The following is a 25,904-nucleotide window of genomic DNA, read 5'->3' as shown; positions in this document are numbered from 1 at the left end:
TGTTTCTAGATTGATGCAGTGTAGGTCTAAGTATCAGTAACTTCAGTTTTGTAGTTTCTACCCTAATGTGGCTCCTTCCATGATTTCAAATTTTTTTAAATTTTCCAAATTTTAAATTTTTATTTTTAGCTGTAGATGTCTCTGAATGTTATCTTGAGTTAGTGGGACTAAAGCATGATTTGATTTCTTGTAAGGCTTTCTTGGACAATCTACAAATTTGTGAAATTCAGAGGAGCAAGGTGTGGGCCACTTAAAATGCTCAAAAAGAGGATTACTGACATGTATAGTGTATTTTTATAAAGATTGCTGCGGAAATCTGTCTTTATTGTCGCTTAGTTGTTTTGCTATTACTGCTAAGTCATCACTAGTCTTTTTAGTTATTTTCTGTGAAAGTGAAGAGACTGTTAAAAATGCGTTAAAATATTCTGTTAGATATATGTTAAAATATTAAAGCTCTATGATTAAGCTTTCAGACTGTAAGAAAAGCAATTTTAAGGTTCCACATGCCTGCAAATTTAATTTTGCTTCACTCTGGCTTTTACTGTGCAGTTTAGTTACATGACTGCATGCTGATTCTCAAGTACTGTGCAATATCATATGCTATCTTCCTGCTGAGTTGGTTACATATAAAAAATTTTTAGCCTGTATTAAGATGCCTGAGTCTGAGTCTTAGAAAACTACATTTTCTATTATACCACCTACAATATTTTTCATGCACCACGTGGAAAATAGAATTTGTCTCGCCTCTGTAGTTTACACTTCAGTTGGCAGCATGACTCCCTACTAAAGATTATATTTGGATTAAAAAAAGTATCAAATCTACAAAGAGAAAATAAATTATATAAAGGCGGTGAAGTCAGAAAAGACATGTTGCAGTAATTACTATCTTTAATATAAATTAAAAAATACTAAAAAACCTTTATAGTGTGGCACATATATCTGCAATCCTAGAAGGATCATATATGATCACGTTATTTCTCAAGTAATGGAATTACAGATCCTGACCTCCCTCTACCATCTGCTGCGCACTGCAAAACACTGCACTAAGTCGGGACAAAAACAACATAAGGGGCTAGATAAAGACTCAGCTATGTGTACGCCATTTCTTTTAGGACAGCCATTTCTGGACCTTTGCATAGTACTGTAGCGTTGCGTAGACTTGAGGCTGTTCTTACCTGCCTGGAAGGAGCCTGTGGTTTCAGAACTGGGTATAGGAAATAAAAGCATGAAGTCACTTTACTTAAGAGCCTCAGCTGAACTGAATAGAAATTAACTATAGTAAACAATTTGTCTCTGCATCTTAGTTCATTATAGCATATAAGGAGGTGGAGTTAGGCACTCAAAACATGTTTCCAATGTCCCTGTTGCACATCAAGCGTGAACTGTGCAATACCAGATCTTAATGCATTTTGTTCACCTGTGAATATTTTCGATGATGCTTAGGTTTTTCAGATCCTTATTATGGCTGCATAGCAAAATGCCCTAGTGTATCAATGTTCAGGAATAGTGAACCTTGTGTGGACCTCCTGGAAAATTAGCCTTTTATATAGAAGAAAAATGTGACCGTAGCAGAATTATTTTCTGCAAGTTGCCTTTGCTCCATTTCTTGTGTCGCCGGTACATTCATTCTTACTGTTGCAAGTATCAACAGAAGAGTTAGAGGGGGATCTATTTTTTTCTTACTGGAAGAGTTGAGTCAGTCACCAGAGATGGCATTTGAGGAAACTTGCCATGTTTGTTGCCCTTGTATGTGCTCCCTGTTCCAAGATTAAATAGGAGACTTGAATCTTTTGGGCTGATGACAATCTGCCACCTCACACAAGCAGTAGATTCAATTTTAAAATGATTAAAAGGGGATGAATGCCAAGCTGTCTGCAAATGATAGAACTATATCAAGTAGGAGTGTTCAGCCTTTCTTTGAGCAGCTTCTGTAGCAAGGGAAAGTTGTTGGTTATCTGCTGCATTGAACATCTCTTACTTTTCTGTAATTGCTTCTGACAGAGCCTTTAAAAGGCTGTCATACTAATACAGTTTCCTGGATTGTGATTGCTCGTTCTTGAGAGGAATGTAAATAAATTTCAGGAGCTTTGAGATTGCTAGAAATGTCAAATTCATTGATCTTTCTCACAGAAACCTCACATACCTTTTCTGAGTTTAATTTTTGCTGATTATTCTTTGAAGTCTGATTTTCATCTTTTCCTTGCTCTCTGTCTTAATAGCCAGCAACCCCAACACGCACAATAGCAGCGACCCCCATTCAGCCACTTCCACAGAGCCAGTCAACACCAAAGCGAATCGACACTCCCAGCTTGGAGGAGCCCAGTGACCTTGAGGAGCTTGAGCAGTTTGCCAAGACTTTCAAACAAAGACGGATCAAACTTGGATTCACTCAGGTAAGACCGCGTACCTTAGTGCCTGCCAGTGTGGAATCTGAGGTCTCATCTTTCAAGTCTGGAGGGAGACTACGATTCCACCTTTTCCTAGGAGAACCTTCTTAAATAGGGTTATGCTCTGGCCTTTATGTAGGGGATTTCTAAGAAATAACAGAAAAAGCCATACATCCATCTTACTTCCCTCTTGGTTTTAAAGCATAGCCATTTTCCCAGCAGGTACATGCATTTACCAGCTTCAGATGTCATTGCATGTGTGCTATTCATTCCATAGGTTGTAAAATGAATGGGACAAAGCACTTTAAAGCTGCCTTCAGAAGTACAAAGTTCCAAAAATCATACAGCACAATTAACTGCTCTGTGTGTTTAAAAAGTATGTCACAACTGTGGAGTTGCTTTGGGCGTCAAAGGGTTTTTATCTCTCAAGCCTGTTGTCCTATTAAACATCAACGATTTTGGTATTTAATGCTTTTGCTAAGGTTCCTAAACAAAACCTGAAAGGACCGTCACTTTGAAGTTCCCTCCTCACAGAGGTGAACTGGAATTGTGATTTGTTTTCGTTTGCTTAAAAGCTCAGAAAATACCCATAGAGCCGAAGAAAAGTAATGTTGAACATAGTGAAAGCAATTGAATGAGGAGTACAATTAAAAGTAGAAAGTGCATTTATATGTTCCGTAATTCTGTTGAAGATGAGTGCTGCTTGGATCCAAGAGTCTTCTCTTATTAATATCAAAATGATTTCTTTTCCCACAAATTAAAATATTTTTTCAGTGAAGTAATAATTTTGGCCAGAGTCAGTGTGGTTTTGCTAGAATAAATAGCATGCGACAATCAAAGTAGGTGTTTAAAAGTCTGAGCTCAAAGCAGTCAGTCCAACACTTGTGATTTGTTTCCTCAACCCCCGGAATAAGTAAATCTACTCTAGCTGAAAGTATGTGCTGAAGTCAGATTGATTTTTCTGGCAGAGGCCTGAATGCTTGAAAAATCAGGGTTCATAATGAAAGTTCCTGGCAGCATTTTAATTATAACTCAAGAACAGAATGTTCTTAGTAAAATGAAGTGCATTTTGCTGGCATGTGTGCCTCCTTCCCTTCTTTCTTTCCACTAGAGGGAGGCACAGAAATAGAAGTGATGGACACACACAAGAGCTAGAATAGAACAGAATAGAGTAAAATACAATAGCTTCCTTGCAGCCTCACTGAGGAGCTTCATGTAGATTTTTAGCTGTTATGTTTAATCTGCCCTGCTGTGAGATGATTATAAAGGCTCAACTAGACTTGGAAAGTTATGGGTTAACCCTTCTAATTGACCCTGTTGTGAATTTTCGTGGTAAAGAAAAATGAACACAACTGCTCAGGCGTTCATTTCAGTATTTGCTTTTGAGCTTAAAAAAAGGGGAATCTTGAGAAAGTGATAAAATTGCATTTGATCATTCCTCTCCTACTCTGAGCTTGCATGTGTATAATTAGGCAGTTGTAATAATTTCTACCTAATGGCATAATTGGGTGATAATTAGAGACCTCTATTATTGTGATTTCCTATAGTTGGATAAATAGACTGCGTTTCAGATGATAGAAGAAATTTATTTCCAGTGGGACTGTAAGCTTTTTCAGATTTATGCCACCCCTGCCTTTCAAAAAAAAATGATAAGGTTTAGTTTGCATTGCAAACTAATCACTTAAGACGTTCTGTCTTGTGAGCAATATAACAAGTTTTAAACTTCAGCAGTTCTGTCTATTCTCCCACCCTGAAAAGGGGATGATGTGTAATTGTTTTCCTTTAAAATGAGCACACTGCATCTTAGCATTTTTGCAGGTATGCATCTAATTGGTTGGCACAGATTTGAGCTGTGTGAGCGAACAATTTATACAATGTTATTTTTACTCTGTAAAAGGTATTTTCTCTAGTGGTCTGCCTGAGCTTCTTAACAAACCAGTACACACAACAGTGATGTACCTTATAATCAGTTTCAGGTCAGTACTGGAGTTTCATTCAGCCTACAAAGTAGATCGGATATGTACAGTACCTTTATCCTCCGTTCCATCCATCCTTTCAGTGGCCCATCCCAATACAGAAAAATTTCATCCCAATATTTAAATTCATTTGCTTATAGCGGAAATGCTGCCGCCTTTTGGCATTGAAAACTATTGACAAAGAAATGGTTAACTCTTCATTTGAAATCAGACAGCAAATGTTAGGAAGAGCAACGTAAATACCAGAATTAAATTTAATCAGAGGACTGGAGCAAATTTTGTAACATTCTCCTGCCAAGACATAAATCAACTTATCTCTAAAATGGTTTGCATAGCCAGATTTTCTTCTTCATAAACCCACTAGAGCATCCACATTACTTCTCTTGGAATGATTTATGAGTTTTAAAATGCACAGAATCCTGGCATATGGGTAGAGGTATAAATTTGAGTTCCCACGTTTCCTCTGATTGAAGGGCATACAAACTGGTTGTTCTGGTCCTCTTCTAGGAAGGAAATGGTTTTCTTTGTGCAACCTGCACAGTTTACTAAGCTTACCAAAGGTGGTTCTCTTTCTTGCTTCAATGTGGCCAGTCTGCATGCTGTTAGTTTACTTATATCAAGCTATGGTTGTGGATCTGACCTAAAAGGAAAGAAAGCAAGCTTTACGCACAATCTAACTAACCCACTTGCAATTAAACTCCACTAACTGTGCTCAAGCTTTTCAGTCTCTTCTTCTAGACTTTTCATACTTTTTTGTGTTAATAAATAAAAATCTAAATTAAACTACTTCAGATCAAGTAGCATACTTAAAAAATAATTAATTTTTTTCAAAGGGCAGGGCCTTCCAGCTTTAAAACAAAACAAGAAAACATGGTGTTTTTAATGGCAACAATCAAGGATGGGTTGATTTTTAATTTTGTTTTTTTAAAAATACAAGACTTTCCAAGTCTAAACTACATATAGGTGTATATATATACACACGCAGATATTTTTCATATATAAGGATGATGTCTGATAGCTAAAACTGAGTTTTGAAAAGTAAGAGCATGTGTAAAGAGGTGATCACCTGTCTGTGAGGTCTCCTGGATAGCTTTTTGGCAGATGAGTATTGGTAGTAAAGGCTACAGTTAATTTTTATTTGAAATGGTTCAGCTTCTTGTCTGCTTTGAAATGTGTATCTGTGGGGAGAAGTTTGGTTTGAACCTCAGAAGGTACTAAAAAGGTTCAGATAAGAATATTTTTGCATCTATTTTAATGTGATATATGTTTGCAGACATCTTTTCAAGAGTGCTTTCTACTAATTTGAGAACATGAATTCACTGCATTTCTGCTAATTTGAACTTCCCTTCTTTTAAAGAACTGAGAAAAAAATTACAAATTAATGTGCAGTGGATCGTTCTGCTCAGTGATAATGCTAAGAAGACAAAGCATCAGGGATTTCTCGGAAAGAGTTATATGGTTAAACTGACTGAGGTTTGAAATTTCTTTATGGTTATTTGCTTTAGCATGAATCTTGGTAGCAAGTTGCTGGGGAACTGAAATCCCACACAGTCACTAAGAGAACACAAGAATGACAGGATTCCTTGCTTTGGAAGTGCCTATGTTAGTGAATCCCTTTTTTCTCTTTCTTTGTCCAGGGTGATGTTGGGCTCGCTATGGGCAAACTCTATGGAAATGACTTCAGCCAAACTACCATCTCTCGCTTTGAAGCCTTGAACCTCAGCTTTAAGAACATGTGCAAGTTAAAGCCACTTCTGGAAAAGTGGCTCAATGATGCAGGTGAATGAGTCTGTGTATTTCTTCACCAGCCTACCAAAATCAGTAGGATTCTGAAAAAACGCTTCAATTATGCCCTTATGGTTTTATGAAGCCACCAATCTTCGTAACAGTCCGGGACAAATGAGGGTGTAGGAATAAGGGTCCATACTTCCCTTTTCATTTGTTTCTAAGCATCTGAAATCGTTCCTATGTGAACTTCTAGAATTGTGTTCTGCAACCAGCTAAATAATTGCATGAGGTGAGGTGTAATATGTGTCATGGTTTTCCTTCTTCATGTATGTTAATGCATATAACTTCTAATCCTCTTCTAGCTTCCTTTTTCAGATGTGTGCTAGAGTGAGGGTTGCATGGTTTATTGTTTCAATAGGCAGAGCTTATTGCATTCATTTCCTCCCACACCCCTATGTAGTTTTAGTTTCTCTCCAAGGGTCTGTATAAACACTCTCTCCCCATAGGAAGTGTTTTTGTGGGTTAGGTTTTGCTTTTCCTTCCAGAATTATTTTTTCCTGGGATATAAGTTATTCATGATGCTGGTGTTGGTAGTGTTCTTTTTTTGTTTTCTTCCTTTTCCCAGCAGCAAACAGAGCTTGGAAGGTGTTGCTAGGTGTTAAGATAGAAAGTGTTTCAGAGTGCTGTCAGCCAATTTTTTCTTCCAAGTATACAGCAGCACATAGTATAAAGCTGATGGATCTGCTAAACAGATGGCAGGGCCGGTGTGTGCCTTCCTATTTTAACCCAAATGAAGAGAGCTTTATGCTGGCACCTACAGTATTCTATGAAATTTTGAAAGTAATTTGATGCAGTGTTGAAAATTTGTCTTACATGGAAACAAAGAAGTGTCATTCTGTTGTGCTGACAGGGGTTATCTTTAGGTAATCTGGATTTGTGACGGAAAACATAAAAGGTTTTCACAGTAAATGCTCTACTCCATAAGCCTGTGGTCCCCAAATTTTCCAGCAACTCTATATGATTCCAGTGCTGCAAGGAATATCATAGTTGGTTTTCCCTTCTGGCCCAAAGAATCACAGAATCACTAGGTTGGAAAAGACCTCCAGGATCATCGAGTCCAACCATTCCTATCAGCCATCAACCCATTTCCCTGGGCATCTCATCCACCCATCTTTTAAACACCTTCAGGGATGGTGACTCAACCACCTCCCTGAGCGGCCTGTTCCAGTGCCCAATAACCCTTTCTGTGAAAATTTTTTTTCTGATGTCCAGCCTGAACCTCCCCTGGCAGAGCTTGAGGCCATTCCCTCTTGTCCTGTCCCCTGTCACTTGGGAGAAGAAGCCAGCTCCCTCCTCTCTGCAACTTCCTTTCAAGTAGTTGTAGAGAGCAATGAGGTCTCCCCTCAGCCTCCTCTTCCCCAGGCTAAACAACCCCAGCTCTCTCAGTCGTTCCTCATAAGGCCTGTTCTCGAGCCCCTTCACCAGCTTTGTTGCTTTTCTCTGGACTTGTTCCAGAGCCTCAACATCCTTCTTGTGGTGAGGGGCCCAGAACTGAACACAGTATTTGAGGAGCGGTCTCACCAGTGCCGAGTACAGAGGGAGAATAACCTCCCTGGACCTGCTGGTCACGCCATTTCTGATCCAAGCCAAGATGCCATCGGTCTTCTTGGCCACCTGGGCACACTGCTGGCTCATGTTCAGTCACTGTCAACCAACACTCCCAAGTCCCTCTCCTCCAGGCAGCTTTCTAGCCAGACTTCTCCTAGTCTGTAGCACTGCACAGGGTTGTTGTGCCCCGAGTGCAGGACCCGGCATTTGGCCTTGTCAAACCTCGTGCCATTGGACTCTGCCCAGCAGTCCAGCCTGTTCAGATCCCTTTGCAGAGCCTCCCTACCCTCCAGCAGATCAACACTTCCACCCAGCTTAGTGTCGTCCGCAAACTTGCTAAGGGTGCCCTCAATGCCTTCATCCAGGTCATTGATAAAGACATTGATCAGGGCTGGACCCAGCACTGAGCCCTGGGGAACCCCACTTGTCACTGGCCTCCAGCTGGATTTCACACCATTTCCCACCACTCTCTGGGCCCGGCCAGCCAACCAGTTTTCCACCCAGGAGAGTGTGCGCCTGTCCAGGCCAGAGGCTGGCAGTTTCCGAAGCAGAATGCTGTGAGAAAAAGACCTGCCTTTTGTGAACCCGTGTTGACTGGGCCTGATCACCTGGTTCACCTGATCATCCCAGAAATACTGGGATTTGCAAAATTAACTTAAGGATCGTAAGCAGCATTAGAGTCCTTCGCAGTCTAGAAGTTGGGAACCATTGTCTTTGACTTCGGTTCAGTTTTGTGAGAATATTTGGAAGAAAGGTTCAGATAACCTTTTGAAGATTACTTTTAAATAAAAGCAAGCAGGAGGAGCATACCAATGGTCCCTTCCATTAAGTTACCTGGAGGTGTTGGAGAATTTGTTGTTGCAGAACTCAACTTGTTCTGTGAGATTTTCAGGACGGTGAGGGGTTTCAGCACTTTTATGGGTGCCATTACTGAAAAAAAATCTGGAAAATAATGAACTGAATGTACTTGCCTGTTTGAGCTTACCAGAATGGTCTTGGGCATTGTGAAATTTAACACCTGCTTATCACCCACAAACCCCAGTGCAGTGAGGGATCTCCAGCCATGATTAATCATTTTATTTAAATTCCCTGCTGGAACCTGTTTGTTGGTTATTTTGCACTTTCTGCTACAAAGTGGAGTCAAGCATGTTGTCTCTTTGCTCTTCTGTGAGGCCAAAAAGGGTTAGGGACTGATAGCTCAAGACTCAAGAAGCTCAGGAGGAGGAACTGCTATCTTGGCTGTTCACTTACTTGGCTGTTCACACACTCACTGCTTAGCACTGAGTATCTGCAGAGATCTCTAGAGACAAGAAGTTGAGCACTGTGAAGCTGGCTATGAACTTGCTCTAGTGTATTGTAGGGTGGGTAAAAGAACTTTTAGGCTGCTCACATTTTTTCATAACTGCCTGTGACTTACAGCTGGGGCTCATGGGTATCAGTTACTGTTTTTTTTCTTTAAACTGTGACATATGGTGGAGGAGGATGGGTTGGAATGACATAAGGGCGACAAACTTTGTACAGGTGTTTCAAAAGAGATTCTGTGGTAGCATACAGGAACACAGAGCACCCCCTGAGCTTACTTGCAGCTTTTACCTTTCAAGTATAAGTTGTACTTTACAAGTACAATGATTAATGCATGTGATCTTCAGAAATCTCTACATATCTGGAAAGGATACATGGTGGGTTTTAACACACCTTGCACAGGTGAAGAACACTTGCATTAGACTGCACTGCATTCAAATAAAATTTCCTAGTTTATGTTACTTTTTTTTTCAGAGAACCTCTCATCTGATTCAACTCTCTCCAGCCCAAGTGCCCTGAATTCTCCAGGGCTGGGGGTCGAAGGCTTGAACCGTAGGAGGAAGAAACGCACCAGCATAGAGACCAACATACGTGTGGCCTTAGAGAAGAGTTTCCTGGAGGTCAGTGATCCTGTTTCTCTGCTCACTCTATAAAGAAATGAAGAAAATTTGCTTAACAATCATATCTTTTGAAGTGGTCCCATTACTGTGCTATTTAGGAATGTGCTTGTACTAGACAAGGTGCATAAAAAGGCTGTGCCAAGAAGCACAGATCAATATCTACTTCAGCTTAAAAAAAAAATAAGAACGCAAAACCCCTTGAACAAAGCTCATTGGTTCTTGCAGTTCAATGACTTTGTGATTTCACATTCTAAGATATACCGAGCTATAGATGTAAGCTTGATATTTGGCACATCAAGAAACAAAGTATATTACCCTTTTCTGAGGACAGATAAATGGAGTGACAGTCCCCTACATAATGTTGAGGTATTTAGCTGTCCGTATGCTACTCTTGTAACACTTCGCGTTTCACATACTCTTGTACATTTTGTGCAGCTATATGGGCAGATAGCCTCGGTAAGTAGCCTGTTCAATCTTACCTGTCTTTCATTTTAGGTCTAGATAACTTGGCATTCATTTGACTATCACTGTAGTTAATCTCTCCGATTCCTTTCCAAGAGATACTGAAAGAAATATTTCCTTATCAAGGTCTAGAATTCCTTGAAGGATTAACTCATAAGTCAGACCTCTCCTTCCCGAAAGAAGCGTGTGAGGAGCACAGCTTGCTGTTGGTAGAAATGTTCCTGCAGCTACGAATCTGGAGCACAGAAACATCTATCGTGATCTATCTGCTGTACTGCTCACCAGATTCTGAATATAAATGGCTCACCCAGATTTCTGCCTAGTGAAGAAGAAGCAATAATGTAAAATTTCAGAAGGTAATTCCGCAGCTTTTCAACTATTGTTTCCTTTTCTCAGAACCAAAAGCCTACCTCGGATGAGATCACCATGATAGCTGACCAGCTAAACATGGAGAAGGAGGTGATCCGCGTTTGGTTCTGTAACCGGCGCCAGAAAGAGAAAAGGATCAACCCACCCAGCAGTGGTGGAACCAGCAGCTCGCCCATCAAAGCAATTTTCCCTTGCCCAACCTCACTGGTAAGAATCAAGAAACTCTGTTAACGAAGATCTGTAAGAGGGAGTTCTATTGTGCTCACTGTGGAGGTTGCACATGCTATACCTTCTTTGTACAGCAGACTTGTTCTCACAAATTTATATTTTACTGGCATTTTAAATATCCTACTTGCATACTCTATAAGAGAGATAGTGCTTACAAATCAGACACTAGTTGGGCCTTCAGTTGGGGATTTTATTTGGTCAGCTCGTGAGTACATACTGTTCACTAGCAAATTTGCAGCTCGGGTTATTGCCTTGCACATATCCCAGATAGTGACTCCGCTTTATATCTGGACTTTCTCTCTTACTCAAACTCTTTTTGTAAAAATATTAATAATAAAAAAAAATGCTTGACAGCTCTATACTTCCCCTCTTATTTTGGCTGCTCTGATAAGTAGATGAGCAGCAGTAAAGCTTATCACTTGGAGACTGAGTTCTGTCACATAAATCCAGTAATACCTTTTAGTTAGGAATGATTTATTAAAAAAAAGACATGGAACAAAGGAAAAATTTAGCTAATACTCATGTAATTAATTTCCCACACTTGTATTTGCCTCAGGTAAACACAAACTTCATGAAAATAAGAGTAACAAAACATATGCTTCAAGGTTCCTTCAGCTCCTTTGCTACCAATGTCCATGGAGGTCTGTTTTCATAAATAGAAACAGTAGCTATTAGATTACATAGTAGCTATGCTAATAGGAATGTGGTGGAATTTATGTAGGCTGTAGCTATACTTTTGTAGTATTTATTCCACCCTCATCACTGTAGTAGCTAATATCCTCCAGTACTTCATTAAATCATTAATTTTGGTGACATGTCATTCTTTCCCCTCATCCTTGTTTCAGGATCTCTGCATGCAACCTTTTGTTTAAGGGGAAGGGATGTGTTAAGTGTACTTAGTCTTTTTTATTATTTTTTTAGTTTATTTCCCAGTTGGAAAGTGAGGCTTGCATGCCTTGCAACCGAAGCAGAACACAGTGACATTTATGATAGCGTGTTTTAGTAACCATGCGAGTTTACTGGGAGTGCAACCTAAGAAAGGTTTCCTACATGTATTTGTCTTTTATTATAGACTCCCACTGTGCGTAAGAAATTGAGGTGTTAACTACAATCTCTATTTTTTTCAGTGATGTTTCACTAAGCTGTTTGGCTCAATGTAAGCTTCTCTTAGAACTGTGCTGCCACTCAAATGGATGTTCCGGCCCTGCTGCCCCCAGCCTTCACTAGCTATGTGCTTTGTTGATCCTTGTGTCACCTCTGGAGACTGCATGTCCATAGAATGATTTGGCTTAGTTTACTAGTTTGACTGCAAATTAACCATGCGAAGAACAATGATGAATTTTCAGTATGGCCAAATAAGCAACCTGACTTGTAGCCTGGCTGCACAAGTGTTCAGGCTCTGAAGCAGGGTTGGAGGGAAATTTTCCTTTTGATGGCAGCCTACTTTTGCATTGGCTGAAGTCAGTCATTGTAACCACAGGGTTTGCTGTATTAATTCTAGGGCATTCACTGCCCTGGAATACGGATTGTGACCTTGGCCTTAATTGTTTGGTGGACAGATGACAGATAAGGTGTCTGGGCTGCATTAGTGGGAAGTGAAGTATGTATCTAGCTGTTTTTTATTTCATACGCTGTTTGAGACGGGCCGAAAGCTTTCAGATCTGTCCCGGTTGCCCCAGTCGTGTTTAAAATGCATGAAGCATTTGACTTCCTATAAGAGGATATGCAGCATGAGAGAGATTTCTCTGATAATAAACTTAAGGTAAGAGAGGGGAAAGGAGGAAGGTTTTAGCCTATATCCTTGGCTATTTTCTCTTGGGCAATTCTAAAGGATTCGTTTCTCTCATTGATGTATAACAGCCTTCAAATATTACAGTTGGATACCATTTCTTGTCCATAGAAAGTCCTTTCTCTCCTTGTATTTCATTTTTCTTCATAATCTAGTTCCTCCAGCCTTAAGTCTTTGATGTTTTTTTGTCTGTAATGTCTTCAGTTTATTGTAGCTTTTTTTGTAATAAGCTGTCCACAAGTAAAATTAGTTAATGTCTTTTGAATGTTGTAAAATTCAGAGATTCTTCCTCTGGCACAAGGAAATTTATCAAAGTAGAGCTTATAGTTTGTCTGAGTAAAAATGAAATGTCATTCTGTTTATCCATGTAAACACATTACCCTAAATACCTTTAAGTAATGCTGTGGCATTTAAATAATTTTATCAGATAAAGAGTTTTAGAGTGGAAAAGATGTTTAAATGAGAAAGAAAAAAAAAACCCATGCAGAAATAATATATTTTGTAACTCTTTCTATAAGAATGACTTTATTAAAACAAGATACTGTCTTGTGGGAGTCAGAGAGGGAGGGCTAGCTTGTGGTCCTGAGGCACTATGGATGTAATAGCTCTATTTCCCTTCAGATACCGAATGATTAAGAATAAAGATATTGCTAGTAATTAGAGAAGGTACTATGGCTGATCCACTGAATGATAAAGTAACATAATTATTAAAAAGTTAATTTCTATGCAGCATTTGCCCTGATAACTTCCTCAACAGAGGATGGGAAGAAAGAAATCTAAGTCTAGTAGCTAACACTTTTTGTCTTTTAACAGTTGAGCAGTTGTGTTCTTTTTTGACCTCCAGGTGGCAACCACGCCAAGCCTTGTGACTAGCAGTGCAGCTACAACCCTGACTGTCAATCCTGTGCTCCCTCTGACCAGTCCTGCTGTAACTAGTATGTCAGTCACAGGTAAGTCCCTTGCCCCAATGTTAACTTGTACCGTTTTCACCTTTTAAACTCTTCAAAGGGTCAGCTCAGTATTCGTCACTAGTATCCTAGGACATTCTCGTTGCTCCTTGTAACTCGACTAGGAAACTTCAGTCTATGTAACCATTCACTTGGCTTTTCTGGCGGTAAAATCGCAGGTGATGCTGGAATGAAATATGCTACATTCCATTGCTAGCTTCTAGAGCTCCTCAGCCTCCTGTTGGGAAGTGTCACTTCATTCAGAGCTTCTCATTTGGATTCTTAGTGCTTCTCAGTCCTACAGAAATGTGTTTGTTTCTCTTTCAGCTGGGTGTGCAGTTCAGTTGGTTAGTGGTTTCTGTTGAGTCATATCTGTGTTTTGGACAGATCTAACCAGAATCAATCTTCTAGGCGCAACAGAAACCACCTCCAACAACACGGCAACAGTAATTTCAACAGCACCTCCAGCTTCTTCAGCAGTGACATCACCTTCCCCAAGTCCTTCACCTTCTGCCTCAGGCTCCACTTCAGAGGCATCCAGTGCCAGTGAGACCAGCACAACACAGACAACCTCCACTCCCTTGTCCTCCCCTCTTGGGACCAGCCAGGTGATGGTAACGGCATCAGGGTTGCAAACAGCGGCAGCAGCCGCATTACAAGGAGCTGCACAGTTGCCTGCAAATGCAAGTCTTGCTGCCATGGCTGCTGCAGCAGGCCTAAACCCAGGCTTGATGGCATCCTCACAGTTTGCAGCTGGGTAAGGATGAATTATTTACACCCTTTTAGGAGAGATGACAGAAGAGGGAATGAGAATTCTTGGGATAAATTGCTTTTGTGTGTCACTGTTTTCTGGTAGTTCACTTGGTGATTCTAGTGTAATTTATCTCAAGTTCTGAAGTTTATGTATAGATAGTAATTGGCTGTTCCCTTCAATGTACACAAATATTGTTTTCATTTTATGGATTACACAAATATTGTTTTCATTTTATAGATTACACAAATGTTCTCTTTTTACGGGTGAAAAAGCTGTGTTGCAGAAATGTTATTTGATATATTACCCATCCCACTGCAGAGCTTGACTTAAGAACTGCAGCCTACCAGTGAATCACCGAATCTGTTCTACTAATTGTAAAATGGAGAGCTGGCCTAGACCCACTTCACCCCTCTGTATTCATTTCTCAGTCATGAGCAAGAAGCTGTAAAAGATGCGTGAAAGATGTGTTGTTGAAGTTTTCCTTCTAAAAATATTGCTCTGAGAGATGACTCTTTGCTTCTTCAGTTTACATCTTTCTTATCTGAATTTGGGTGATGATGATAGCTCTCTAACAAGTGGCAATTTCCCCAATATAATTTACAAGAATATTTAACAGCAATAGTCAATACAGGTCATGCAGTTACAGTGCTTGTACTTTAGGTATGTTGCAGATCACACAGTTGAAAGGCAACTCAGGCATCATGAAGATCAAACTAAAATAAACTAAAATTAGCCCTTAATCTCTGGTCTTTCCGTCCTCCCCACTCTGCCCCCAACCTCCTTTTTTTGGTTTTTGTTTTTGTTTTTTTGTTGTTGTTAATATGATGGTATACTTCTGAACAGTGACAACCTTCTCCTAAAAGTAACACTTTTTCTTTCTTCTTCCACAATCTTGCTTCCTGCAGAGGTGCCTTACTCAGTCTCAATCCAGGGACATTAGGTGGTGCTCTCAGCCCAGCCCTGATGAGCAACAGTACACTGGCAACTATTCAAGGTCAGTAGCGTTTCTTTTAATGTGTCTCTGTCATGCAACATCAGTTTATGTGCTTTGTTTTTCTCTACCAAAAAAGAGCACCGACTGCTTAGCACTGGGCATAAATGTTACAGGAGTAGAGGTTTTACAAAATTTAAATGCACAAATATACTTCATGTATCACCAAGGAGGGAGAAAGTACAACTCCAGAGAGGGGATTAGAACTGTGTATGATCTTGTAGAGGTTTACAGGAGGCGTTTAAGATATTGAATGTGATCTGGAATTTATTTTGTAATCCTCTCCCCACTGGCATGTGTCTCCAGCAGGTTATAGATTTGCTTTTTATAGGTCTTCTAGCTTAAGCTTGAGCAGAGTTGCATTATTTTGAGGTCTGTTAGGAGGGCAGTTCTGAGATAGGCTTGATCCTGACTTCTTGTCCTCATATGTATTTAGAAAAAAACCACAACAACCTATTTCCTCAAGTCCTTATGTAGAAATTTAAAACCATAAATCTTCATTTGGAGGAGTAAAGATTTGTTTTGAAAGTGCCATGCAGCCAGAAGTTTCCACTGACTTAAGCAGGAGTTATTCTCAGTTCATAGTGTGTCATCTGTAAAAACTAGATTGTGTTAGTGCCTGAAGAGCTTGCTAACCTATATATTCAAATATCCTCTAAACTAGCTTACCAAATCTTGTTTCTAGGGTACAAGAAAGAGCCATTTCGTAAGGTCACAAATAAATTTAGGAGATCATAATCTAAGGCAGACTGAACCCTGTAGACCCGTGAGAGTAAGTTGTAACAGTGATTGTATGTCAACATTTAAAATGTTATGCTCTGAGGATACATGACCTTCATCTTGTGATCGCTGTCATTTCATGTGAACACTCATCTCAACCCTTTCCAGTGTAGATTGCCTGAACGTACAGGTTTTCTGTGGCAAGGAAACATAGACCAGTATTGCGCTTAAAGATTTGAAGAAAGGCATGATGGAATTAGTTTTAGGAGAAAACGACATAGGTGTTTGAGTATCTGCAAGGTCTTGTCCACTTTTCATACAGAGTTGGTTTTTTTAAGAACTACCTATGATGAGATGACTGTCGTTAGTGGTGTAGAAAATGTACATATCGGATAAAGGAAAATGCAGAGAGCAGCTGCTTTTAGGCACATTTTGTATTATTGCTTACTGCTAATTTTATCTCCTCCCTGCTTAATTTTCCTTTTTTTAGCTCTTGCATCTGGTGGCTCTCTTCCAATAACATCACTGGATGCAACTGGAAACTTGGTGTTTGCCAATGCCGGAGGTACTCCTAACATCGTAACTGCCCCTCTGTTCCTGAACCCTCAGAACCTTTCTCTGCTCACCAGCAACCCGGTTAGCTTGGTCTCTGCAGCTGCAGCCTCCGCAGGGGCCTCTGGACCAGTCGCCAGCCTTCATACCACCTCCACCTCAGCTGAGTCCATCCAGAACTCTCTCCTCACTGTGGCCTCTGCAAGCGGGGCCACGTCCACCACCACTACTGCCTCCAAGGCACAGTGAGCCGGGCTGAGCTGTGCTGCCAGCAGTCTGTTTCACTGTGCGGTGGGATTGGCTGCCAGCGGGGTTTATAAACTGAAAATGTGATGGGCATCCTCTCGCCGTGTTGCTGGGGACAAGGGAGAGAAGGAAAAAGATAAAAAAAAACCACAAAAAAACAAAAAACAAAAGCAAAACAGGAAGGATTTAAAGCTGGGACAGACATTTGCCTAATTTTATAATAAACACTGTCTTTTCAGGATCGCTTCATGGATCGGAGAACTTTCTAACCAAAAATGTAAAAAAAACAAAAAACAAAAAAACAAAAAAACACAAAAAAAGTGAAAGGACTACTTATCATTTCCAGCAGTCACAATGACAAGTTAAGGTGGGTTATCAACGCAAACATAGGAAGGGGAATTTCTTCTTTCTTTTTGGTCTAAATATCTTTCTTTTTTTAATTATCATTTTATAGGTCTGTTGTACAGGCCATTATGTCATACAAGGTGTTTATAATCGTATCAATCATGTTGGGGGTTCCTTTCTTAACTGGTACAATTTAGGCAGGCCTGTATTACTGGTGTATCTCTATTATTATTATTATGATTATTATTATTATTATTTTTATATATATAGTTTGGACGCGTTTGTCATTTGCTCCTGGATTATTTTCAGTGAGCTCCCACGCAATGGGGGGAGGGCGGGAGGGTGGAGAGGAAGAATGGAGCACAAATAGACTTTCTGTCCTAATTAGTCTTCTGGGAACGTTCTGAACAGCTTCCTCATCCTTGAATTTGTCTGATAGTTACTTATAAGGGTCAGAAGAATTTATGTTCATCATTGGTGCAGGAAGCCCAGTGTGGCAGTAGAGATCATTGCGTGCAAACTTCCAGGCTGGTCTCTGCTTTTTAAGCAGAGGTAGGAATTAATTCTGACCTGCAGTTCTCCTTCTCTCGATTATTTAGACAAGTTGGCCAAATTCTGCTTTTAGGTTTGTGTGCGTAGTTCCTGGTTTACTGGAGAGAGTGGGATTTGACCTCCCAGGTCTAGATTATGTGACATACAGATGGCTCTTCTGTTCTATTGGTTTGATTTTGCTGTTAAGAGCATATACCGTTGCCCCAGCTCGCTGGCAGCGTGTAAAGTGGCATTTGCAGTCCTAAATTCCCACCAGGTGAATTGGTACAGGATTTCAAAAGTCAGATTCTCCCTATTCATAGCAATATTCCTTTTTCTGTTAATTCTGATGCTTCCAACATTGTATTTAGGAAAACTTTCTAGTAAAAAAGTGCTTCTGGCTGCAAAACGCGGAAGCCGACAGTGTGAGGACAGAGGTTACCATCGTTTATGCCAACACAGTAGGCTCTGGAGCTTTGCACATACCTGCATGATCTCGTGTAGTCTCTGAGCTGTCATGCTGCTAGCTGTGTGAAAACGGCAATCAGCATCTCTGACAGAGCGTCAGGGCTTGCCTGCCACTGTAACAATCTTCTCAAGGTTGATCCTGATTCGTTTAGCAAAGGATATTTACATGGATGAGGAAGAGTAATGAACCGTACAGAAGTTAGATCTGTATATTCTTAAATATACAATCTAGTATCTGAACCAAAAAAAAAAGATTTTTAAAAAAGACTGGATCACTGCAATGCAGTTCACTTTGAACTTTCCATTCCTGATGAATTTAAAGGTTTCTGCCATGTGTATAAAACTAAATTGCTTTTAACTAGTGAGGGTATTAGAAGAGTCCCTTTCCCCTGCCCCCTTTTCTTTTGTCACCAGAGTGTCCTAAAATAATAAGCTGATGCAGCTGTGTTCGTTTTGTTGATGATTCAGGGGGATCCTGGAGCTTCTCATCCAAGATCCAGAAGGCAGCGACTTTAAACTCTACATATGCTTGGGTTGTGACCTGAGCATGTGGGATTTGCATTTGCACTCAAGTGGCAGAATCCATTATCTCTCACCCCCCCACCACGTTTTCGCTCTGTTCATCTCTAGCTCTCCACCTTCCTGTTTTACTGAATATTTAAACTGATTATCCCTAAAACTTCAAAACTAGTGAACTGCAAGCAGGGAAACTAACAAATGTCCGTCCACCGTTTCTAATGTGTTTTTGATTTTTTTATGTTTTATTTTTTTAAAACTAAGCTTGAACCAAAGTCAATTTCTAGCAAGCTGCTGTACTAATGGACTAGTTTGTATAAGTGCAGTTCAGATGCAGAGAGGCGATAGATGCTACTGACAATTTCTTTTTCATTTGTCTTTTGTTTTTATTAATTTTATATAAAAGTTGCTGCTTGTTTTTAATCTTTTTTATTTTTGGTTGGTTGGTAATTTGTGTTATCCTTGGGGCAGACTTTTAACTTGATTTTAATTTGTTTTCTTTTGTTTGATGTGTAAATAGAATGGCAATGTCAGGGGAGTGTTAATCCAACAGGTCCCACCCTCATCCCACCAGTATGGATAAATCTTAAGTATTTTTGATGTGTCTATAACTTCAGGCTGTGCAGGAGACTTTTAGGGCTATGGATTATACTGCAGAAATGGAAATGGCCCACAGAAATAGCTTCAGAGCAGTAATAGGTATAGCTGGGTGAGCTTCAGGGAGATGGAGAAGAAGTGGAAGAGGAGATGCTGGTACCCACTATATTGGTCTGGAGGCCATAGCACGGATGACAGTTTCTACCAAAGGAATGCAAGTCCTTGGAACTTGTGTTCAATGAAGTAAGAGGACAGGGAAAGCTGCAGTTATAATGTTCATTCTCGACTCTGAAAGTTCCCGCTTACTTTCATGCCTGTGCAAAAATATAGAATTTATCAGGAAGCTTTTTTTGTTAAAGGGAGAATACTACCGGTCTTTTCTCCGGTGTATCCTCTACTCCCTAAGGGTTTTGTGGCAGGGTCAGGGGGCATGGTCCTTGCGTATGTCTAGGAAACACAAAGAAAGGTGGGCCTTAAATCAGTGTAAAATCCTCTCTCCACAGTTCAAAGAGACTGTGCCATTAGCTGTCTGAATAAGTTTTCATGTCCCATTCTTGCTGGTTTGTGGTTGGGAGAGGATCTTGTTGAGTACATATCTGGAACACTAATGCAGCTTGGATGGTTTATTTATTATAAAAATCTGCTTTTTTCCTGACTACCTTTGCATTGGTCACATGGCTTTGGTGTGAGCACCTTATACCCCCTTACCCTCCTCCTCTCTACCCCATCACCCTCTCTGGGGCCCAGATTCCAGGGAATTTCTTAGCAAGTGTTTTTCTGAGGCAGACTAGAAACTCAGACTAGCCACATATCCAGAAAGGGCTTGGTTTTTCTTGCAGAAGCTGATGTAAAACCCAAACAGCACATATCCCGTGGCATCCATTACCAGTGTGCTCTGATTCATTGTCCTAAAACATCCCAATGACTGACCGTTGCTCTTGGAGCCTGCTTTGCATCCCTAGCAGTGTTTTGTCTTGTGGATAATGGCTACCTCCAGTGTTTAAGTGAAGGATGGAAATCAGATTGACTGCTTCAGAGCAAGAAAAGAATATGAGATCATGTACTAGAATTTAGCAAATTTTCTTTTTTAAATCATAATCATGCTGACAGCAGAAATTGATGCGTCAGAAAAGTGATGATAATCATCACATACAGACCTAGTAAATATGATTCTGGTCTGAGTTCATGAGTGTTGAAAATGATGAATTACTGAGACATGTCTGCTGGGACATGTGTTGTCACAAACTTGCTGACAAACCCAGGACATTTATTTAGCAAGCAAATTTGATCTTTTTCCTCCAATATTACAGTTACATCTCTTGATTCCAGTATCAGTGGGTTCAGACGATACTAAGATGGGTGGAAGTGTCGATCTGCTGGAGGGTAGGGAGGCTCTGCAAAGGGATCTGAACAGGCTGGACTGCTGGGCAGAGTCCAATGGCATGAGGTTTAACAAGGCCAAATGCCAGGTCCTGCACTTGGGGCACAACAACCCTGTGCAGTGCTACAGACTAGGAGAAGTCTGTCTAGAAAGCTGCCTGGAGGAGAGGGACCTGGGAGTGTTGGTTGACAGCGACTGAACATGAGCCAGCAGTGTGCCCAGGTGGCCAAGAAGGCCAATGGCATCTTGGCTTGTATCAGAAACGGTGTGACCAGCAGGTCCAGGGAGGTTATTCTCCCTCTGTACTCGGCACTGGTGAGATCTCTCCTCAAATACTGTGTTCATTTCTGGGCCCCTCACCACACGAAGGATGTTGAGGCTCTGGAGCAAGTCCAGAGAAGAGCAACAAAGCTGGTGAAGGGGCTCGAGAACAGGCCTTATGAGGAGCGGCTGAGAGAGCTGGGGTTGTTTAGCCTGGAGAAGAGGAGGCTGAGGGGAGACCTCATTGCTCTCTACAACTACCTGAAAGGAGGTTGTAGAGAGGAGGGTGCTGGCCTCTTCTCCCAAGTGACAGGGGACAGGACAAGAGGGAATGGCCTCAAGCTCCACCAGGGGAGATTTAGGCTGGACATTAGGAAAAAATTTCTTCACAGAAAGGTTCATTGGGCACTGGCACAGGCTGCCCAGGCAGGTGGTTGAGTCACCTTCCCTGGAGGTGTTTTAAGGGACGAGTGGACAAGGTGCTAAGGGGCATGGTTTAGTGTTTGATAGGAATGGTTGGACTCGATGATCCGGTGGGTCTTTTCCAACCCAGTGATTTTTTGATTCTATGATTCTATGATACATTGAACAGAGAGGATTTTCTGTCACACGGTTACAGTTGTAATTCCTGAATACTCGTTTTAGGGGAAGATGTCCTATGCAAAGGTTTGGTTTTAGACCGTCTTCTAGCTGTGTGCTGGAACATTTGCTCCTGTACTGATTTGTCAGACAGGACCAAAAGGAATTTTGGAGCATGTTAGAAACAGATAATGTCATCTCTTTTTCAGAGCTCCGTGTCTCTGTATTTAAAGATGTGTGGGTTGCTTTTCATAGTTGCAGGCATGCCAAAGGACATATGCAAGAAAAGAGAAGGTGAAAAACTCTCATTATAGCCAAGGACACAAGCTCAAAAAGCAAAAGATTTACCAAGACATGAATGCAGATATGCCCTGAAGGTCTAGCAGAACTGTTTAGAAAATGGCTTCAAGATAAGGTGTGGTAGGTTGGTGATGAATTTTTTTCTCATGTTAGGAAAATATAATTCCAGTTTGGCTTTAACACATTTGATCTCCTCCGAACGTGCTCTCTGTAGTTACCGTAGAATGATTCATAAACAGTTCATTAAAGCTACACAGATATCTGGCTGCTTATAAGAGTCACATCTGTCTATTTAAATCTCCACCAGAGGATTTATTTTGTGTCTGAGTTATTGTGCAGTATGTTAGTCTAAGTACATTTTGTCACATTGCTCTGAGATGGTGTGTATGTGCAGGCACTCAGAAGATTGTTGGGGAGATACCATGCTTGTTACATGCACAACTACCTGATTTTTAAGAGATCAGAATTTTTCCAGCCCATAGGCTGGTGTTAACCTCAGATCATGTTTTTGTTTTTCTTTGGGTAACTTGTGACAACACACCATAGCTCCCTTACTTCTTAAGATCCCACAAGTTAAATTGGATTGAAAAAGTGACTTTGCCACAAACAGGAAATCAGTTCTCAGCTGAACCAGCAAGGAGAACATGCTTGGAAGTTAGTTGAGTCTTCATGTAGGAGTGTGCTGCTGCTGTTGCTCAGCAATTTTGTTTGAGTGCTAGCAAGGTTATCTCGTGAGAGAAAACTAAAATTCCAGAACATTAAGAAGACTACGTATATTCTGATGGCTTGAATTAGAGACCTCTTAGGGCATCAGAAGCTTCAAGTTTGAATTTTATCTTTAAATGAACAGGCTGACAAAAAGATTTTCAGTGAAAGCAGTATAGCTCCTCATGTAATTGCAGCTACAACTTGTGATTTGTTGCACCTTTTAGGTTAATCAGGGATGTGCCAACACTGGGCAAAACAGCTCTCTGCTGATCTTAACACACAAGAACAAATGTTTTCTCAAAGTATGAGAGCTTTTCATTTGAACAAGAGTAATCCACTGCTTCTACTTTTACATCTCTTCGTATTTTAATTTTACATATTTTACAGTGAGCATCAAGTGTTGAGAAAAATTTTATTCTTCTGATCTTTTGATATCTTGTCAAAGTCTCTTAGGATATTTAAATCCTTTTTTTAAAAGAAAAACCAAACATACAAATAACTGATGTTCCTCAGGGGCCAGAAAGAAAATGGCTATTACCAAAATATGTTAGAGAAAATTCTCTGTGTGCATCCATGCCAACGATTGTGCAAGTAATGGAAGATTATTTATTCTTTTTTTTTTTTACTTCTCTTTGAACTATAATGTTTTGGTTCGTTCTAATTTTTAAATGTCACCCCTGTAAGCCTTGCGGTGTGCTTTGGCTCCACACACATTTCTGCAGCTGAGTTACTGAAGGAGACAGCAATGCTAATTCTTTAACTCTGTGCACATTCCTGCAGAGAAACATTCTTTAAAACAGAAATTCCCTCTCTCTTTGTTATAAACGCAGCAGAACACCCGTTACAGCTGCAGCCATTCAGAACACCATGCCACAGACAGTAAACCACTAATTTACCTTAAATATGAATTGATATCTTCTTAGATAAAAGTCTACTTTACAAAATCACCTTAGAGAGACAAGTAGCTTCTCATGGTCATTAGGGTGTTGTGGGACAGACAAAAGTAGGGTGTCTGGTCCAAACTTTCTATGATACTTGGTTTTAAACCAGAAGTTTTAAATGTAGATCTGTTTGTTGCCACATTCGTTTTACTAAGAGTCACTATTTCCTATTCTTTTTCTGCCTGCAGTGGTTAAATGATGTTTACCTGCAGGGCTTAGGTACACCTGTTGGGTTGACACCTGGCTGTTACCTAGAGTGGAGTGTTACCAAAGGAGCCAGCTGGCCTGCTGCCCCCCACTGGATTTGTAGTTGCCAGTCCTCACATAGCCAACTCAAATTCCTTTTTAATTTTGCAACCAATTGCTTCTCCCTCCCTTTCCAAACTACTACAGCAATACAGAATCCAAGGTGTGTACCTTGCAGGGGCTCTACCCTTTCAAGTCATTAAATCTCACTCCTGTTGCTGCCTATGAGTCTTTCTCTTCTTTCCAGCAGGCAGACCTCTAAAATACTTAAAAGATTTTTGGCAAAAGAAGCTTTCTCATAAAGTTACTGGCTTATGGTTTGCAATGTCTTAAAATGTTCATATCTTAGGTACCCTTCAGAACGTGGAGCCAGTTTCCCTCACAAGTAATTTCAGTGCTTTTGGAACAATGAAAAGAAGCTATTCCTGTGCTTGCATATCTTCAGACAAACACACATAGTAACACGAGAAAAACTTGATCGTTTTTTGGCTTATCTATCTTCATTGGATCTGTCTGCCACTTCTCCCAGGACGCTTTTACTGGGCGCATGCTCTGAGCTTTTCACCCTACAAAGAGTTTGAATGTGGAAGAAGGGAAAAGACACCTTTTAGCTGAGTAGACAAATAAGTTCAGGATGTAGAACATACCAGGTACCTCTTTTCTAACCAAATTCCTAAAAATGAAGCAACTACTGGGCTTTGTCTTGGGGCTGCTTTTAGCTCTGTCTGCAATACCCTGCTAAGAACCGTCTGTAATCTGGGCCTCCTCCCTTCTTCCCTTCCTTCTCTCCTCTCTTCTCCTCCCTCCTTGTTCCTTTCCCCAGTTTCCCTCAGCGAAAGGTAGCACCATATAGCTCTGAGAACAATACTTGTGGGTAGCAGCTGGCTTCTGGCACCTTCATAAAATACCTCAGCATAGCTTAGCATTGTCGCAGAACTGGTTTTAAACTGAAAAAATCAGAAGAGAAAAGCAAACTTTATAAATAGTGGAGATAATTCTAGCTGTAGAGTTTAGTTGAACTGATGTTTATTATGATTGATAAACATGATTATGCTGTATGTATTTGAGATCCTGTTTATAGGTTACAACTTTATAGGGTTGGGTGGGGGTGGGTGGATGTTGGGGCAGAGAAGGGGGTTGACTGTGTTAGAAGGAAAATGTTTGCTCATTAATTTTTTTCCTTGTATCTGTCTTGCCAAAGGAAACATTTTGTCGCTCCTGGGTTTGGGATTGTTGGTTGGTTGGTTAATCTGTGGTCTAATCTGCAGCACAGCACGTGGTGGCATGCAGGTTACTGATTGGGTTGCTGTTCAGGGTCCTTTCGAGTGTGCGCACACTTCCCTCCCTCTTGGCCTTTCCTTGCCCTTTGCTGGGATCTAGATGAGGCAGCGTGTGTCCGGGAGGCTCGGGGGAAAAAAAGATGGCTGTACTGGCGTAGAATCAGCCTAGGTGGTGTAAATCCATTTCAGTGAGTTGAGTTGCACCAGAGCTGAACCGGGGCCGTTGTATTTAACTCTGGGGAGGGAGAAGAATGGTTGTCGCATCTTAATCTATCTGGGAGAGCAAAAGTGAAACAGGTTCCTTTTATCCCCCGTGTCTTGTTACTGAATGTAGAGCTTGTAGTGCTTGATAATATGTGGAAAACTTTTTAAACACTTCCGTTTCTAATAGCAATGCTAATCCTGTCTAGACCAAAAACTATGAAAGAAAAACCAAACTGAAAAGTGAAAGCTAACCTACTCCTAAAGCCTGGCTAGATGCCTGAAGAGGTTGAAATACTGTGAGACAGTTTTGGGAGAGGAGCTTTGAGGGGTTGTTGGAGAGGGAGCGGGTCATTCTCCTGGCACATGTCTTGGTGTTGCGTCGGGAGCAGCAGAAAAATGAGTGGTTACTGCTTCGGGAGGGCGTTGCAGCCCCCTCACTGTGGACCCCAAGGCTCCCTTCTCATTTCCCTTCAAGGCCAATGGAGTCGGGGAGGAAAGAAGGGGTGTGCGTGGCTCTGTGTGCAAGTGCGTGTGTGCGCAAGCGTGTGCGCCTGGTTGTGTGTGGTGATTGAGAGAGGTGGGTTTCTAAAGGAGCTCGACTCCACTGGGACGGGAGAATTCCCAGTGGCCTCGTAGGGAACCAAAGGCACTGTTAAGTTGTCAGCTCTGCTGTTCTCAGAGTGGGTAAGAGGAAAAGCTGGAAGGGTTTTTTTGAGCTTTGGGTCAGTGTCCCTTTCTGTAAGGACCTCATCTCTTATGGGTACTCCCACCTTTTCTGCATGGAGTTGCTTTGGCTCTGTGAAGACAAACGGCACGTGGGGCTTGCCTGGTGCTGCAGGTCTTAGGCTGATGTTGGGGTACAGTCAGG

General features: G+C 40.9%; 1 protein-coding gene across 1 annotated transcript in view; it reads left to right on the top strand.

Annotated features, from left to right (window-relative positions):
- POU2F1 (POU class 2 homeobox 1) overlaps positions 1-20,522 on the top strand; it is a 114,857-nt gene extending 94,335 nt beyond the window's left edge. Inside the window, exons 9-17 of the mRNA XM_069869495.1 lie at positions 2,220-2,393; positions 6,001-6,142; positions 9,476-9,621; positions 10,480-10,659; positions 13,314-13,419; positions 13,828-14,173; positions 15,076-15,164; positions 16,372-17,046; positions 18,492-20,522. Coding sequence (XP_069725596.1) covers positions 2,220-2,393; positions 6,001-6,142; positions 9,476-9,621; positions 10,480-10,659; positions 13,314-13,419; positions 13,828-14,173; positions 15,076-15,164; positions 16,372-16,682 — 1,494 coding nt within the window. The 3' untranslated portion in view covers positions 16,683-17,046; positions 18,492-20,522. The remainder of the gene's footprint in view (positions 1-2,219; positions 2,394-6,000; positions 6,143-9,475; positions 9,622-10,479; positions 10,660-13,313; positions 13,420-13,827; positions 14,174-15,075; positions 15,165-16,371; positions 17,047-18,491) is intronic.
- Positions 20,523-25,904: the final 5,382 nt, after the last annotated feature.

This window comes from Phaenicophaeus curvirostris, chromosome 1, assembly GCF_032191515.1.
Source record: "Phaenicophaeus curvirostris isolate KB17595 chromosome 1, BPBGC_Pcur_1.0, whole genome shotgun sequence".
In the NCBI taxonomy this organism is placed as follows: Eukaryota; Metazoa; Chordata; class Aves; order Cuculiformes; family Cuculidae; genus Phaenicophaeus; species Phaenicophaeus curvirostris.
Note: the sequence above shows the minus strand (reverse complement) of the source record. Positions and strands in the feature narration are given on the sequence as shown.